This window comes from Entelurus aequoreus, linkage group LG11, assembly GCF_033978785.1.
Source record: "Entelurus aequoreus isolate RoL-2023_Sb linkage group LG11, RoL_Eaeq_v1.1, whole genome shotgun sequence".
Taxonomy (NCBI): domain Eukaryota; kingdom Metazoa; phylum Chordata; class Actinopteri; order Syngnathiformes; family Syngnathidae; genus Entelurus; species Entelurus aequoreus.
In genome coordinates this window covers 65,476,172-65,494,317 of record NC_084741.1, presented here as the reverse complement: position 1 = coordinate 65,494,317, position 18,146 = coordinate 65,476,172, and the positions used below count along the sequence as shown (strand labels likewise).

The following is an 18,146-nucleotide window of genomic DNA, read 5'->3' as shown; positions in this document are numbered from 1 at the left end:
GGACAAACTTGCAATAAGAAACACATGTTTAATGTACCCTACTATTTTTTGTTAAAATGCAATTTTTTGTGGTCCCCTTTATTTAGAAAAGTACCAAAAAGTATCGACATGATTTTGGTACCCGTACCAAAATATTGGTATCGAGACAACACTAGTTTGAATATAGGGGAAAAAACACTGTACTTTAATCAAGTGATTATGTGGTGTACCACTAGTGGTACACAAACCACCGTTTGAGAATCCCAGGATTAGATATTACACTAATTTGCTTTGTTACCTCTGTGTTATAGGTAAGATGTTGTTTTGTTCAGATAAATTGGCATATACTGTATTGGTTGACCTACAATACATTGTATTGGTTTTAGTATCTTTAACATACCAAATGTATCAAAATGATGCAACTTTTCTGTATGCGGCCATTTCAGACACCCCTGGATTAAAAAGTAAAAAGTTAAAGTACCACTGGTAGTCACACACACACTAGGTGTGGTGAAATTATCCTCTGCATGCATTTGACCCATCCTCTTGTTCCGCCCCCTGGGAGGTGAGAGGAGCAGCAGCAGTGGCCGCGCTCGGGAAGCATTTTGGTGATCTAACCCCCAATTCCAACCCTAGAACTAGCACAGCAGCCTGGAAGCATGTTGATTACCGTATTTTTCGGACTATAAATCACAGTTTTTTTCATCGTTTGGCCGGGGGTGCGACTTATACTCAGGAGCGACTTATGTGTGAAATTATTAACACATTACCGTAAAATATCAAATAATATTATTTAGCTCATTCACGTAAGAGACTAGACGTATAAGATTTCATGGGATTTAGCGATTAGGAGTGACAGATTGTTTGGTAAACGTATAGCATGTTCTATATGTTATAGTTATTTCAATGACTCTTACCATAATATGTTATGTTAACATACCAGGCACGTTCTCAGTTGGTTATTTATGCGTCATATAACGTACACTTATTCAGCCTGTTGTTCACTATTCTTTATATATTTAAAATTGCCTTTCAAATGTCTATTCTTGGTGCTGGATTTTATCAAATAAATTTCCCCCAAAAATGCGACTTATACTCCAGTGCGATTTATATATGTTTTTTTCCTTCTTTATCATGCATTTTTGGCAGGTGCGACTTATACTCCGAAAAATACGGTATGTAAGATGCATATCCAACTTGGGACTAAACTGATGTACATGTTTTTTAGGGTTCTCCAAAGTATGCAACCATGGGGACCAAAAGGCCAAGCTGCACCCTCTTTGACACTTTTTCAAACCGGACCACATCTGATAGAAAGCTTCAGCCCGGTGGAAGACACTCCAGGGACCCCAGTCCCAGACCGGCCATGACCGCCCAGTCCGAGCGGGAGAGCAACCGAGAAGAAGCGCGACGGCGGGATCGGGAAGTGGTGAAAATGAGAGACAAGACCAGGTACAAAGATACCGACCCCCGGGAGAGGTACTATGAGCGAGACCGAGGCCCCCCGCGCGGGCCGAGGGAGGCTGAGCGGGAGTGGAGGGAAAAGAGGCAAGATGGTGACAAGAGGAACGGAAGGCCTCTGTCCCATGCGGAACGGGAGTTTGAGAAGGAGCGGGGGACGAAGAAGGGAGACACGTTTCCCAGGATGCGACGAAGAAGCGGTGAAAGGGATGAAGGCCGCGAGCACACCCGGCCGAGAAGGATGGAGACTGACGGCCGGAGGCGGGAAAGAGTGCGAGAAAGGGACACGAAAGAAGAGAAATCCAGGCAAAGATATCAGGTGGGAGACGGGCGAGCCAGGGTGTCCTCCCCATGCGGTCGTAGGGACAGGGAGTCTCATCCGGATAGGAGGACCCACCAGAGAGGTGTGGGGACGAGGAGTGAGGGGGACAGTGACGAGCGGGAGAAGAGGCGAGAAAGAGCGAGGCACAGGAGAGAGCGGGAGGAGTTGACCTATCAACACAGCAGGAGCGAGGGGGACTACATTGGACACAGACAAGCAGACAGACCCAGGAGGCGGGAGGAGAGGGAGCCATATGGGGACCGGAGAGGCTGGTCGAGCGACAGGAGAGAGAACGAACCCAGGAAGGAAAGGCCAAGACAGGAAAGAGAGGCTGACCCTAGGTGGAAGGAGGCGGCCTCTAGGGCGCCGCAGAGAGCTCAGAGCAGCGGAGAGTGGAGCAGCGACATGGACAATGATAGCCACAGACGCAGGGCGGGAAGAGACGACTATGAAGGGGAAGTGGGGAGCGAGCGGGGCGAGAGGAAAAGTCCTCAGAGCGCAAAGAGAAGCGAGAGAGAGCAGAGACGGATGTGGTTAGAACCACGAAGGGGCAAGAATAGCAAAGACTCCTCACTGGAGGACGACTTAGACAGCGAGCGCAGGGAGGGGGAAGACGAGGGTGGGCGCCTCGAAAGTTGGAGACGTGAGTACAGGAGGAGCAAAGACGGAGAGAAAGTACGCGGAGGGGAGGAGGTCCAGAAGCGTGAAAAAGAGTGGAAGGAGACGGAGGACAAGAGCGAGGAGAGCGAAGGAGGAAGTGAGGCAGGGTGCAGGCAAGATAGAGACCGAGTGTTCGCGGCGGAGGACGGCTTTGTCACCGTGTCCAGCGGCGACGAGGACGAGCGAGAGGAGTTTGTGGACTGTCAGGACTTTTTGGAGGGCGGGGATGGGGGCGACGACGCCTCCCGGACGAGGGAGGACAGTGCTAATGAGGAGGAGCAAGGAGGGAGGGAGAAGGGGCCCAAGTACGTCTTCTGTGTCATCGGGCAAAACAAGCCTGAGGGGACGTCACCGTCACAAGACGAGGAAAGAGACCTGTCTCATAGCGGAGATGATGAATCCCTGCGCCTGAGGGGGAGTGATGAAGATCTAGTGGACAGGGAGACGGACAGGGACGACAACAGGTGCGAGGAGACGCCTGACGCTGGACATCAGGATCCCAGAATGAGAGCGAGGAAACCGGAGCATCCGTACGCCGAGATCGGGCCCTTGAAAAGAGACTCTCAGACTGAAAAGCTCCTCATGGAGTGGAGGGAGAGGAATAAAGAAATAGCCGAAATGGATCCTCTTCCAAGGAATCCTTACGCCGACGTTTACTCTCAGGTGACTTTTGAGCAAATCCTCCCCGCCTTGGAGGGGTTTAACATCGAAGCCATGAGCCCGGAGCAGAAGGAGGCCATTCGGATCCGAATGAGCGGCGCCTGGAGCATGTCTGAGGAGCCTAAGCGCCATTCCCAAGCCCCTCATCTTAAGTGGGCTAAAAGTGTGGTGAGGGAGATCCTCGGACACTCGGGGGAGGAGGCGTTAGACGACTCGGCGGGACGAGACCGCCCGCAGCCCGAGGAGACGCAGGCGGACGAGGTCACGCGGGGGACCGCCGAGATGCACCTGGATAGCTCGCAGTCAGAGGAGGAAGAGGGTCCGAGAGGTACGGGGCACAGCCAACAAGACATGCATGCTGACCCTCTCTCAGCCATGCATGCTGACACACCTGCACACACTCACCATCACACACTGATAGACACACAGAGGACGGAGGATCACAGCACGGCGGCGGATAAAGACGCCGAACCCCCGCCTGGTCTCATAGTGGTAGACGTGAAAATGCCCGAGGAGGCAGACGATGAGATTAGAGAGAAAGAGAGAGAAGCGAGCAGACAGAAGGAAGTGGAGATGTATTTGTCTGTGAGCAACACGCTCTATAAGCCCAGCAGCTGCCCCATACTCAACTACGAGACTCAGCCGGACCTCCTCGTCCCCTCCACGGAGGGCCGTGACGAGGAGGAGAAGGAGGCAGAAAGAGAAGAAGGTCAGGACGGAGGCGGGGAGGGTGGTTTAGCGTCGGAATCCGACGAGGATAGCACAGACGCAGCAGCGGCCAGGAAACCGGGAGGCGGGACTCTCGCGAGCTCCTGCAGCTTCCGGGACCTGGGCGCCGAGGCTCGTTTGAGGAGACGGGGGATCCGTAAAACCGCAGAGAGAAGGAAGAAGGAGCTTGTAGAGGTGGAAGAGGAGGAAGGTGTTGCGAGGGATCGCAGAACTCGAGTATTCTCTACAACAGGTAAAAAAAAAAAAAAAAGAGGAAAGCAATCAGAATTGGCTTTTTTTTTTCTTAAATCAGGTTGTCCAAACTTTTGCCGCTGAGGGCTTCGTACCAAAAAATTAATAGATCAGAGGATATGGGGGGGATTTTGGATATTTTTATTGTTAATTTCAAGTACAGTGGTACCTGGAGTTATGGGTTGAATCGGTTTCGTGACGCAGCTCGTATCTCGAAAAACTCGTATTTGCGAACTTGCGTCTGCCATTGAAATCAATGTAATTGCTGCTTGGCAGCCAAAACAGCACAATTTAACATGTAGGATGCTTTTTAAAAAGAAAAACTTTTAAATAATAAATATTGTTATGAAAAAAAAACTATACAATAGAGTATAGTACCACGTTAAATAATGTAACAATAATGTACAGCATTCTTACAGCTCCGTCAAACACACCATCAGCAGCTTCTCCATATTGTCATGGATAGATGTCCGCTGTTTGGATATTGTTTTTACAGTGAAAGACCCATTTTGTTTCAGTATGGTGCAGACTAGCAATGCTGCACTCTAACTGCTTTACCAAGTTAGCTAGCTACACGCTCTGTCATATTTTTGATGATTTCTGTCTGTAATTCGACAATGAATATCATCCACTACTCTTCTGCACTGTCCTTCAGACTCACTTTCTTTGCGCCAATGGTCGGAAAATGCTAGCGAGTAAAGCCTAAAATATGCTCTTGCGTCACGTAGCTATGTTGGCACGGACCTTTACACACTCCACCAAAAAAATATAGCAACACAAACCGTAGAGATGTGGTCGGTGGGCTTTTTTATGTCATTGTTCACTACAACTACAATGCACGGGAAGCTAATAGCTACTCAACAACAGTTGTGGTTGCTCACTTAGGAAAATACTGCCCTCTAGCGTTTTGGAAGGGAATTGCAAGTAATGTGTCGGGGCGCAAGCTACTGTACACTGCAAAAAGTCAGTGTTCAAAAACAAGAAAAAAAAAATTAGGGGTATTTTACTTGACCTAAGCAAAATTATCTGCCAATAGAACAAGAAAATTTGGCTTGTCAAGACTTTCCAAAACAAGTAAAATTAGCTAACCTCAATGAACCCCAAAATACCTTAAAATAAGTATATTCTCACTAATAACAAGTGCACTTTTCTAGATAGAAAAAAAAGACACCTTTTTGCTCAATATGTTGAAAAATATTCTTAAATTAAGTAAATGCTAGTGCCATTATCTTGACATAATGATATACGCTCGGCATCATGATTTTTTTTTTTCATGCTTGAAGTAAGAAATTATTACCGTACTTTAAAAAGTAGTTTTATACTTGTGAGTGTTGATGACACAGCTTTGCAACAGTTGATATTCTAGTTTCAAGCATGTTTTACTCAATATAGGTCATCAAATCCCAGCAACAAGCTGTAATATCTCACTGAGATAATTTAGGACCAAAACCCTTAAAACAAGTGAAACACTCTAACATAAAATCTGCTTAGGGAGAAGAATGATCTTATCAGAAATAAAATAAGCAAATATTACCCTTATTTGAGATATTTAATCCTACTTAGATTTCAGTTTTTGCAGTGTATGTAACGAACGCGAGAGCATGTTTTGGTTGGATCTTACGGGGTTCACTGTGGCATTCCCTACGCCAACCAGGGGTTGGGAGGCTCGTAATCTGAATTTTTGCTCACAATTTAAAGCACATGTGTCAAACTCAAAGCCGGGGGCCAGACCTGGCCTGCCACATCATTTTATGTGGCCCGCGAATGCCTGGAAATAACATGCGTCAATAAAGTAGCTTATCATTTCATGGTAAATGTGTTTTTCATTTTGACAGAAAAAAAATGTGTACTGTATGAATTGGCATAACTTTTAAACTTTAATACTATTCAATATTGCATCAATATCATTTTCCCAGCTGCTTGACTTCTGATTGCAAAGCAAGTTATGCATCAACTTGTTCACTGTAAAAATGAAAATAGATTTTACCGTAAAAATTACGGTGGTTTTTACAGCATATTACCGTAGATTGAAAAAAAAAAAAAGTTTTTTATGGTAAAATTCTGTTGAATGAGCTGCCAGCGTTTTTACCGTAAAATATACGGTTGTTGTTGTTTTTATGCTGTATTACTGTAAATGGAAAAACATATCTGTAAAAGCTTTGTAGTTTAGTTGCCAAAATAAAAGAAACACAGTGGTATGGTTTTTCCATATTTCCAATTTTATAGTAAAATTCTAGGAACTAAGCTGCCATATTTTCACCCGTAAAAAAACAGTAGTACTATTTTTCCACTTACCGTCATATGTTGTTTAAAAAAACACTGTATATTTTATGGTAAAATCCTGTTGAATGAGCTGCCAGCATTTTTTTACCGTAAAATTTATGCTTGTTGTTTTTATGCTGTATTACTGTAAATGGGAAAAAACAGCCTGTAAAAACTTTGCAGTTTAGTTGTCAGAATAAAAAAAAACAGTGGTATGGTTTTTCCATATTTCCAATTTTATAGTAAAATTCTAGGAACTAAGCTGCCATATTTTCGCCCGTAAAAAAACAGTAGTACTATTTTTCCATTTACCGTAATATGTTGTAAAAACAACAACCCACTGTATATTTTATAGTAAAATTCTGGTGACTGAGTTGTCACAGTTTGAACTGTAACACCGTGTTTGAATATAGGGGGAAAAACCCATCCATCCATCCATTTTCTACCGCTTGTCCCTTTCGGGGTCGCTGTGCTTTAATCAAGTGATTATGTGACGTACCACTAGTGGTACACATACCGCCGTTTGAAAATCCCTGGATTAGATATTACACTAATTTCCTTCGTTACCTCTGTGTTATAGGTAAGATGTTGTTTTGTTCAGATAAATTAGCATATATTGGTTGACCTACAGTACATCGTATTGGTTTTAGTATATTTAACAAACCAAATGTATCAAAATACTGTTTTTTATGGTAAAATTATGTTGAATGAGCTGCCAGCATTTTTACCGTAAAAATGTACGGTTGTTGTTGTAAATGGAAAAAAAAATAATCTGTAAAAGCTTTGCAGTTTAGTTGCCAGAATATTTTTTAAAAAACACAGTGGTATGGTTTTTCCATTTACAGCAATATGTTGTAATGTATATTTTATAGTAAAATTCTGGGAACTAAGCTGACATTTTTCCCCATAAAAAAACAGCAGTACTATTTTTTCCATTCACCGTGAATTTAATTATATTTATATAGCGCTTTTCTCTAGTGACTCAAAGCACTTTTACATAGTGAAACCCAATATCTAAGTTACATTTCAACCAGTGTGGGTGGCACTGGGAGCAGGTGGGTAAAGTGTCTTGCCCAAGGACAACGGCAGTGACTAGGATGACGGAAGCGGGGATCGAACCTGGAACTCTCAAGTTTCTGGCACGGCCACTCTACCAACCGAGCTATACCCTAATTTTTTTTTTTTTTACTGTAAAATCTGCAGATGTTTTTTTTTTGCAGTTTACAGAATAAAATATATAATAATTACATACATAGGTCAATGTAAATATTATTTGCTGTTAAAAGCTGCCATAACTGCGAGGTGGCCCTCAATGAAAACGAGTTTAGAGCTTAACTTTGAGCATGAAAATTAACCTTAGACATCTTGTATCCCCGAAACCCCGTAAGCTGGGGCACTCGTATCCCAAGGTACCACTTTAGAATTTTTCGACTTAACATTTTTGCCCCCGGGGGCCACACTTTGGACACCCTTATCTTAAACCATGCACTTTTAATCAACATACCACTTGATTGTGTTCTGATTTGACTGATTCAGCCTCATGTTTCCAGTATGTTACATAAGTTGTAACCTTATGATAAAATCTGCCCTCCAGCTGTGCGCCGATGTCACAGGTAAAACTGAAGGTGGTGGGTGGAGATAAGTGGAGGTGGTGGATTGATCACATGACATACACCCTGCAGCACGAGCTGGGATCAGTCACTGCTGCTTACTGACTCCACCACGTCTGCACTCTTCATTCATTTTGAATGAGAATGTTAATGTACAACGTTATGACAAGTGGACACTTTCTTGTTCCAGACGATGAGGACGATCGCTCTAAAAGCTGGGGAGAGGTGGAGCTAAGGTGAGTCCAAAAGTCAACTTTATAGGAGGAAATACCAGTTGCCTATTCAAATTACACTACTTTTGTCTTTTGTAAACCTTTTTCTCGTTTTCTTTCTTTCTTTCTGTAACTGTAGGAATGTTCTGGACACAATCGGAAGGAGAAAAAGGAACTCAAAGTTTTTCAGTGAGTGTTTCACTTTGCTGGCTCACTCAAAATGGGTTAATTTGTATAATTCCTAATGAACATTTTCTTCTTTTACTGTATGTACTGACAAAAATGCATAGAAGGCTCAAAGCAGGCGTTCTTAGTGAAGCAAAATTTAAACATTATTTTATTAGCACACCACCTCATTTTAACATAATTTTACATGGCCCGCCACCTAAGTTTAACATTTTATTTGCTTGCCACCTCATTTTTACATCATTTTATGTGGCCCGCCACTTCATTTTAACATCATTTTACGTGGTGCGCCACCTCATTTTAACATTTTTGTGGCCCACCACCTCGTTTTAACATCATTTAATGTGGCCCGCCACTTCATTGTAACATCATTCTGCGTGGTCCGCCACCTAATTTTAACTTTTTATGTGGCCGGTCACCTCATTTTAACATTTTATTTGGCCCACCACTTCATTTTAACGTCATTTTATTAGCTTGCCACCTCATTTTAACACCATTTTATTAGATCGCCACCTCATTTTAACATAATTTTTGTGGCCCACCACCTCATTTTAACATTATTTTATAAGACCTGCCACATCATTTTAACATTTTATTAGCTTGCCACCTCATTTTAACATAATTTTATTAGCCCGCCACCTCATTTTAACATTTTATGTGGCCGGTGACCTCATTTTAACATTTTATTTGGCCCAGGCCCTCATTTTAACATCATTTTATTAGTTCGCCACCTCATTTTAACAACATTTTATGTGGCAGGCCAGACATTTTAACATCATTTTAACATAATTTTATGTGGCAGGCCACCTCATTTTAACATAATTTTATGTGGCCCACCACTTCATTTTAACATCATTTTACGTGGTACGCCACCTCATTTTAACATTTTTGTGGCCCACCACCTCGTTTCAACATCATTTTATGTGGCCCACCACTTCATTGTAACATCATTCTGCGTGGTCCGCCACCTAATTTTAACTTTTTATGTGGCCGGTCACCTCATTTTAACATTTTATTTGGCCCACCACTTCATTTTAACGTCATTTTATTAGCTCGCCACCTCATTTTAACATCATTTTATTAGATCGCCACCTCATTTTAACATAAGTTTTGTGGCCCGCCACCTCATTTTAACATTATTTTATAAGACCTGCCACCTCATTTTAACATTTTATTAGCTTGCCACCTCAGTTTAACATAATTTTATTAGCCCGCCACCTCATTTTAACATTTTATGTGGCCGGTGACCTCATTTTAACATTTTATTTGGCCCACCACCTCATTTTAACATAATTTTATTAGTTCGCCACCTCATTTTAACATCATTTTATGTGGCAGGCCAGACATTTTAACATCATTTTAACATAATTTTATGTGACCCACCACTTCATTTTAACATAATTTTACGTGGTCCGCCACCTCATTTTAACATTTTTGTGGCCCACCACCTCATTTTAACATCATTTTATGTGGCCCGCCACTTCATTGTAACATCATTCTGCGTGGTCCGCCACCTCATTTTAACTTTTTATGTGGCCGGTCACCTCATTTTAACATTTTATTTGGCCCACCACCTCATTTTAACATCATTTTATGTGGCCCACCACTTCATTGTAACATAATTTTACGTGGTCCGCCACCTCATTTTTACATTTTTGTGGCCCACCACCTCATTTTAACATCATTTTATGTGGCCCGCCACTTTATTGTAACATCATTCTGCGTGGTCCGCCACCTCATTTTAACATTTTATGTGGCCGGTGACCTCATTTTAACATTTTATTTGGCCCACCACCTCATTTTAACATCATTTTATTAGTTCGCCACCTCATTTTAACATCATTTTATGTGGCAGGCCAGACATTTTAACATCATTTTAACATAATTTTATGTGGCTCACCACTTCATTTTAACATCATTTTACGTGGCCTGCCACTTCATTGTAACATCATTCTGCGTGGTCCGCCCCCTCATTTTAACATTTTATGTGGCCAGTGACCTAATTTTAACATTTTATTTGGCCCACCACCTCATTTTAACGTCATTTTATTAGCTCGCCACTTCATTTTAACATCATTTTATTAGCTCGCCACCTCATTTTAACATCATTTTTTTGTGGCCCACCAACTCATTTTAACACAATTTTATATGGCCTGCCACCTCATTTTAACATTTATTAGCTTGCCACCTCATTTTAACATCATTTTAATAGCTCGCCACCTCATTTTAACATCATTTTTTGTGGCCCACCACCTCATTTTAACATTTAATAGCTCACTACCTCATTTTAACATCATTTTAACATTATTTTATATGGCCCACCAGGTCATTTTAACATAATTTTACGTGGTCCGCCACCTCCATTTAAAAAAAAAAAAAAATGTGTAGCCTACCACATCATTTTAACATCATTTTTTGTGGCCCACCACCTCATTTTAACATTTAATAGCTCACTACCTCATTTTAACATCATTTTAACATTATTTTATATGGCCCACCACGTCATTTTAACATCATTTTACGTGGTCCGCCACCTCCATTTAAAAAAAAATGTGTAGCCTACCACATCATTTTAACATCATTTATACAAACTACATACAAACATAGAATAAATGATGATATTGCCAGCAAATGGCAATATTTTAGTATTCTAATTTGGGTCATGGGGAGTTTTTAAATTTGGTTCTAGTTCGGGAACTGGGCCTCATTAAAACCTTTTTCAGCATTCCACATTTTAAAGTTAATTTAAACTTAATAGGGCATATTAGTTGTTAGCCGGGGTGTCTTCAGATTGTATCTGCAATGTGTGCGAGCAGACGGGAAAAAGCGTGACGCATTGGTTCATTTCCCTTCAGCGCTGTGATTCAGCTCTGCAGAAACATTTCTTCTCCTCACAGAATTTAGATGGAAAGGACCTAAAAGGAAAAAAAAAAATGTTACAAGCTAAATAAGTCCTCGGTGCAGTCTGACTAACACGGATGTTGTGAAGTGTGTGTTCAGATGTGTGTATAAATGTGTGTCTGCGTGAGATCCAGGCAGGTTTGTGCAAGCACTTATATTCACTAACTTGTGGGGGAAGAAAACTGCAGCTGTGACTTTGCATTCCGGCAAGTATGTGGAAATGGAATGCATACAACTCCTCGATTCTAGCCCTCCAGTCTCTTTTGCTCCCTCTACATGTTTTTCTTTGGCTAACTGGTGTGTTTGCTTTGCTGGTAGTTTGGTCAAGAAGCGTCAACGCACTCATCCAAACACAGAATAGCTTGAGCTCTGCTCTACACTCTGGCTTTTAATTAGTTTGTTTTTTTAGAAGCTTATGTATGAAATTTAAGCTGGTAAATATAGCAGAGTTTCACAGAGCAGACAACAATTTGTCAAACTCCAGGCTTTGGTGGCCAGACATGCTAAATGTATTTGTTCTTTCAATATTGACAAACAATGTACTGCATGCATTGCATATCTTCTAAACCACGGGTGTCTAACTCCAGGCCACATTTTTATGTGGTCTGCCACATTAATTTAACATCATTTTATGTGGCCCGCCACCTCATGTTAACATAATTGTATTAGCTTGCCACCTTATTTTAACATTTTATGTGGTTTGCCACCTCATTTTAACATTTTAAGTGGCCCGTCACCTCATTTTAACATTTTTGTGGCCCGCCACCACATTTTAATATAATTTTATTAGCTCGCCACATCATTTTAACATCATTTTTAACGTGGCCCGGCTCCTAATTTTAACATTTTATTAGCTCGCCACCTCATTTTAACATAATTTTAATGGCTCGCCAGCTCATTTTAAAATTTTATGTGGCCCGCCACCTCATTGTAACGTATTTTAACGTGGCCTGCCACTTCACTTTAACATCATTTATTGTGGCCCGCCACGTCATTTTAACATAATTTTATGTGGCCCGCCACCTCATTCTAACATCATTTTACGTGGCCCGCCACATCATTTTAACATCATTTTATTAGCTCGCCACATCATTTTAACATCATTTTATGTGGCTCGCCACCTCATTTAAAAAAATGTTGTGCCCCGCCACCTCATTTTAACATAATTTTACTTGGTCCGCCACCTCATTTTAACATCATTTTATGTGCCGTCACCTCATTTTAAAAATTTTTGTGGCCCGCCACCTCATTTTAACACCAATTTACATGGCCCGCCACCTCATTTTAACATAACTTTGTTAGCCCGCCACTTCATTTTAAAAAAATTTGTGGCCCGTCACCTCATTTTAAAACATTTTGAGGCCCGCCACCTAATTTTAATTTCATTTTATTAGCTCGTCACCTCATTTTAACATCATTTTATGTGGCCCGCCACCTAATTTTAACATAATAGTATTAGTTCGCCACATTATATTACATGGCCTGCCACATAATTTTAACATCATTTTATTCGCTCGCCACCTCATTTTAACATCATTTTATGTGGCCCGCCATCTAATTTTAACATTATTCTTTTAGCTCGCCTTCTCATTTTAACATAATTTTACATGGCCCACCACCTCATTTTAACATTTTATTAGCTTGCCACATCTTTTTAACATAATTTTACGTGGCCTGCCACCTCCTTTTAACATTTTTTGTGGCCCGTCACCTCATTTGAAATTTTTTGTGGCCCGCCACCTCATTTTAATATAATTTTATTAGCTCGCCGCCTCGTTTTGATATAATTTTTTGTGGCCCGCCACCTCATTTTAACACCAATTTACATGGCCCGCCACCTCATTTTAACATAATTTTGTTAGCCCGCCACTTCATTTTAACATTTTTTGTGGCCCGTCACCTCCTTTTAAAACATTTTGAGGCCCGCCACCTCATTTTAATATCATTTTATTAGCTCGCCACCTCATTTTAACATCATTTTATGTGGCCCGCCATCTAATTTTAACATTATTCTTTTAGCTCGCCTTCTCATTTTAACATAATTTTACATGGCCCATCACCTCATTTTAACATTTTATTAGCTTGCCACATCTTTTTAACATAATTTTATGTGGCCTGCCACCTCCTTTTAACATTTTTTGTGGCCCATCACCTCATTTGAAATTTTTTTGTGGCCCGCCACCTCATTTTAATATCGTTTTATTAGCTCGCCACCTCATTTTAACATTAATGTGGCTTGCCACCTCATTTTAACATAATTTTATTAGTTCGCCGCCTCATTTTGATATAATTTTATGTGGCCCGCAACCTCATTTTAACATTTTTTGTAGCCTGCCATCTCATTTTAAAATAATTTTATGTGGTGTGCCACCTCATTTTAACATTTTATGTGGTCCGCCACCTCATTTTAACATTATTTTAAGTGGGCCGCCACCTCATTTTAATATCATTTTCTGTGGCCTGCAACCTCATTTTAACATTTTTTGTAGCCTGCCATCTTATTTTAACATAATTTTATGTGGTGTGCCACCTGATTTTAACATTTTATGTGGTCCGCCACCTCATTTTAACGTTATTTTAAGTGGGCCGCCACCTCATTTTAATATCATTTTCTGTGGCCCGCCACCTCATTTTAACATTTTAAATGGCCTGCTGCATCATTTTACATCCTTTTATGTGGCCTGCTAAAAATAGTTTTGGGAGTGAACCACAGCATAAATGTGCCCACTTCCCAAGCAGATGCGGCCCAACTCTACCAGCAGTACAGCGAGGCGGCCCAGAACTTTGAGATCCTGAGCCAGTCCCGCTCTTCCGACGTCATCTCGGTCAGCGGGGAAAATTCGTCCTCCCCTGCGCCGTCGCCGCCTCCCGCCTGCAGGCCTCTCCCGCCGCTGCCCGCCGTCCCGCACCCGCACTCCTTGGCCCACTCCGAGTCCATCACCAGCATCAGAAGCTTGCCTCTGCCCGATCGGCCCAAATATGAAGGCAGGCCTTCGTCCCCGCGGCTCTCCATCTCGCTCACGCAGTCGTCCACGCTGTGGCGAGAGCTGCCCGGCGTCCGCAACAGCAGAGAGCTGGAGGACCTCACAGAGGACGAGAGGCGTCTGCAGGAGGTAAGACAGCTCATGGACAAAAGGTCAGACCAGATGATGTTCCTAAGATATGTATATATATATTCAATATACAGCATAAAAGCATATATAGCAATCTCCAGAATGGCTTTTCAGGTTGGGCTTCAAACCAACAAAAAAAGATTATCTATTTTCTATATCCAAGTTTGCAAAATGCTGCATTAAATAATAATTACAGACTGTCTGTATTCATGTATTTGTTTGGATAAGCTTCTACTCCTGTGAACCGCTTCACACAGAAATGTAAACATTTCTCAAAAAATGTTTTTATTTTGGCCCGCCAACCCCTTTTTAATATAAATGTTCATCATTTAATGTGGCCTGACACCTAATTTGAACATTTTATTAGCTCGCCACCTCATTTTAACATCATTTAGTGTGGCCCGCCACTTCATTTTAACATGTAATTAGCTCGCCACCTCATTTTAACATCATTTAATGTGGCCCAGCACCTCATTTTAACATTTTATTAGCTCGCCTTTTTTTTAAATTGTTTCCTTTTTTTATTAATGAACACACATTGGTAAGAAACATTTCATTATTAATGATGTGCATTTATTAGAAAAAAACCCAGAAACATTTTTGTTGTTATTCCCTAAATTATACATTGATGCTATAACAGTGGTGTCAAAGTCAAGGCCCGCGGGCCGGATCTGAATTATCCATGGCCCCCGGATCATAGACATCTTATAAGTAGACGCAGCATTGGCTGCTGTGACGCGAGAAATTCGGCCGCCATCTTGAAGTGGTGATGAGGAGCCGGCGAGCAGCCTAAACTGACAGTTGACAGGTAGAAAACAAAGATGGTGTTCAGCGTTTTCCTGCTCAAATGAGCGGACTGTTGAAAATAGGAATTGGGGGATTACTTTTCACAGGTAAGATTTAACATTAACGTACTATTGGTTGTATTTTGTGAAAAGAATATTACCACAGAGTTGCTAAGGAGCAAAGATCTTCAATAGTACGGAAATCGTAGCTGCCAGCAAACAAGAGAATGAACATAATAGAATTGCTTGTCAATGAAATTAATTCAATTAAAAAATGTCATACTTGAATAACAGAATAACATAAAGTTGAAATAAATGATGAAGATAAAGATTGTAAAAGCCTACAGGGGTAAAAATTAGGACCACAGTCCAGATTGTGTAGGGGAGGGTGGTAATATATTTGAGCTAACTAGACAATCAGATGGACAGTATTATTCAAGTATTACAGTAATATACAAGTCTAAATTTAGTCTAGCTTTCCAACCCAATTTTTATGTAGGATATATGCATGTTTATATAACCTAATCCTATTGTTTCTTGAATTTAAAAATAGCTGACCGTTTTTTTCCCCCCTTCTCTGGGATTATATTCCCAGTTTTGATCTCGGACGTCTGGTCACTTATAGCATATAAGAATATTCTATTACTGTTACGCAAACTATGAATAATAAAACACGCAAAAACATGTGTCCTTTATCATAGCTACACGTATGACAAAAAAACGCGTGAAAATCAGTGGTATTCAGTGAGGTAAGATGAATTAAATGCGCTGACAGTTCATTGCTCCTGCCAAATGAATTGCACTAAGTGGAGCAGATCACCACTCCAAGATGGCGGCCCCGCGTCTCGTCAGCGCCAGTAGGCAGTAGCGCTTCATGCTGCGTCTACTTATAAGATGTCTATGCCCGGGATGATATTTGATTAGTATTAGAACTGTCCCGCAGGCCACAGCCGCCTGCTGCTGTTTTGCACGCACCAATACTCCATCATTGTTGGCGCTAGGAATTTTCAAAATGGGGTCCCGGGGACCCCCATCAAGTCATAAAAATGGGGTCCCACAGTAAATTTTTGGGGCCCCACTTTTTTGTAACCGTTTTGAAAGCAAATGATAAATGTATGCATTATCCTGTTATATCTCACATTCTATATTGTGTTTTGGAAAAAAGTTGTCATAAACGTTACTTAATTCATTAAAAAAAATACAAAATAATTATTTTTTTTATGCATATGTAAATGTATTCAGTTATAAACATTCATTCACTTTCTTCTTTCCTTCATGGATCTAAACTTTACCGCTGACGGTATTTTTTTCTATATTATACAAGTACAAAACCCAAAACCAGGGAAGTTGGCACGTTGTGTAAATCGTAAATAAAAACAGAATACAATGATTTGAAAATCTTTTTCAACTTATATTCAATTGAATAAACTACAAAGACAAGATACTTATTGTTCAACTGAGAAACTAATTTTTTTTTGCAAATAATCATTAACTTAGAATTTAATGGCAGCAACACATTTCAAAAAAGTTGGCACAGGGGCATTTTTACCACTGTGTTACATGGCCTTTCCTTTTAACAACACTTAGTAAACGTTTGGGAACTGAGGAGACCAATTTTTTAAGCTTTTCAGGTGGAATTCTTTCCCATTCTTGGTTGATGTACAACTTAAGTTGTTCAACAGTCCAGGGTCTCCGTTGTGGTATTTTAGGCTTCATAATGTGCCACACATTTTCAATGGGAGACAGGTCTGGACTACAGGCAGGCCAGTCTGGTACCTGCACTCTTTTACTATGAAGCCACGCTGTTGTAACACGTGGCTTTGCATAGTCTTGCTGAAATAAGCAGGGGCGTCCATGAAAAAGACGTTGCTTGGATGGCAACATATGTTGCTCCAAAACCTGTATGTACCTTTCAGCATTAATGGTGTCTTCACAGATGTGTAAGTTACCCATGCTTTGGGCACTAATACACCCCCATACCATCACAGATGCTGGCCTTTGAACTTTGCGCCTATAACAATCCGGATGTTTCTTTTCCTCTTTGTTCCGGAGGACACGACGTCCACAGTTTCCAAAAACAATTTGAAATGTGCACTTGTCAGACCACATAAAACGTTTCCACTTTACATCAGTCCATCTTAAATGAGCTTGGGCCCAGTGAAGCCGGCGGCGTTTCTGGGTGTTGTTGATAAATAGCTTTCGCTTTGCATAGTACAGTTTTAACTTGCACTTACAGATGTAGCGACGAACTGTAGTTACTGACAGTGTTTTTTTTAAGTGTTCCTGAGCCCATGTGCTGATATCCTTTACACACTGAGGTTGTTTTTTGATGCCGTACCACCTAAGGGATCGAAGATCACGGGCATTCAATGTTGCTTTTCAGCCTTGCTGCTTACATGCAGTGATTTCTACAGATTCTCTGAACCTTTTGATGATATTATGGACCATAGATAGTGAAATCCCTAAATTCCTTGCAATAGCTGGTTGAGAAATGTTGTTATTACACAATTTGCTCACGCATTTGTTGACAACGTGGTGACCCTCGCCCCATCCTTGTTTGTGAATGACTGAGCATTTCATGGAAGCTGCTTTTATACCCGATCATGGCACCCACCTGTTCCCAATTAGCCTGCTCACCTGTGGGATGTTCCAAATAAGTGTTTGATGAGCATTCCTCAACTTTCTCAGTCTTTTTTGCCACTAGTGCCAGCTTTTTTGAAACATGTTGCAGGCATCAAATTCCAAATGAGCTAATATTTGCAAAAAATAACAAAGTTTTCCAGCTTGAACGTTAAGTATCTTGTTTTTTCAGTCTATTCAATTTAATATAGGTTGAAAAGGATTTGCAAATCATTGTATTCTGTTTTTATTTACCATTTACACAACGTGCCAACTTCACTGGTTTTGGGGTTTGTACAATGCATAGAGAATATGCGAGTTACAAATGGGCTTCTAAAGATTTGTATCATGCAGGATGTAGCATGTCCTGCATCTTAACTTTTCACTTTTTCCCGGATATATTTGCACTCAGTAAT

General features: G+C 41.1%; 1 protein-coding gene across 3 annotated transcripts in view; it reads left to right on the top strand.

The window, feature by feature from the left end:
• The window catches only part of arhgef5 (Rho guanine nucleotide exchange factor (GEF) 5), a 43,185-nt gene that overhangs the window by 8,236 nt on the left and 16,803 nt on the right, over positions 1-18,146 (top strand). For 2 of the 3 annotated variants that reach the window (XM_062063767.1, XM_062063765.1), the window contains 4 exons: positions 1,208-4,043; positions 8,105-8,150; positions 8,266-8,315; positions 13,953-14,326. In XM_062063767.1, the coding sequence (XP_061919751.1) occupies positions 1,229-4,043; positions 8,105-8,150; positions 8,266-8,315; positions 13,953-14,326 (3,285 nt within the window). In that variant the 5' untranslated portion in view covers positions 1,208-1,228. The remainder of the gene's footprint in view (positions 1-1,207; positions 4,044-8,104; positions 8,151-8,265; positions 8,316-13,952; positions 14,327-18,146) is intronic. The other variant, XM_062063768.1, reaches the window with a different exon arrangement.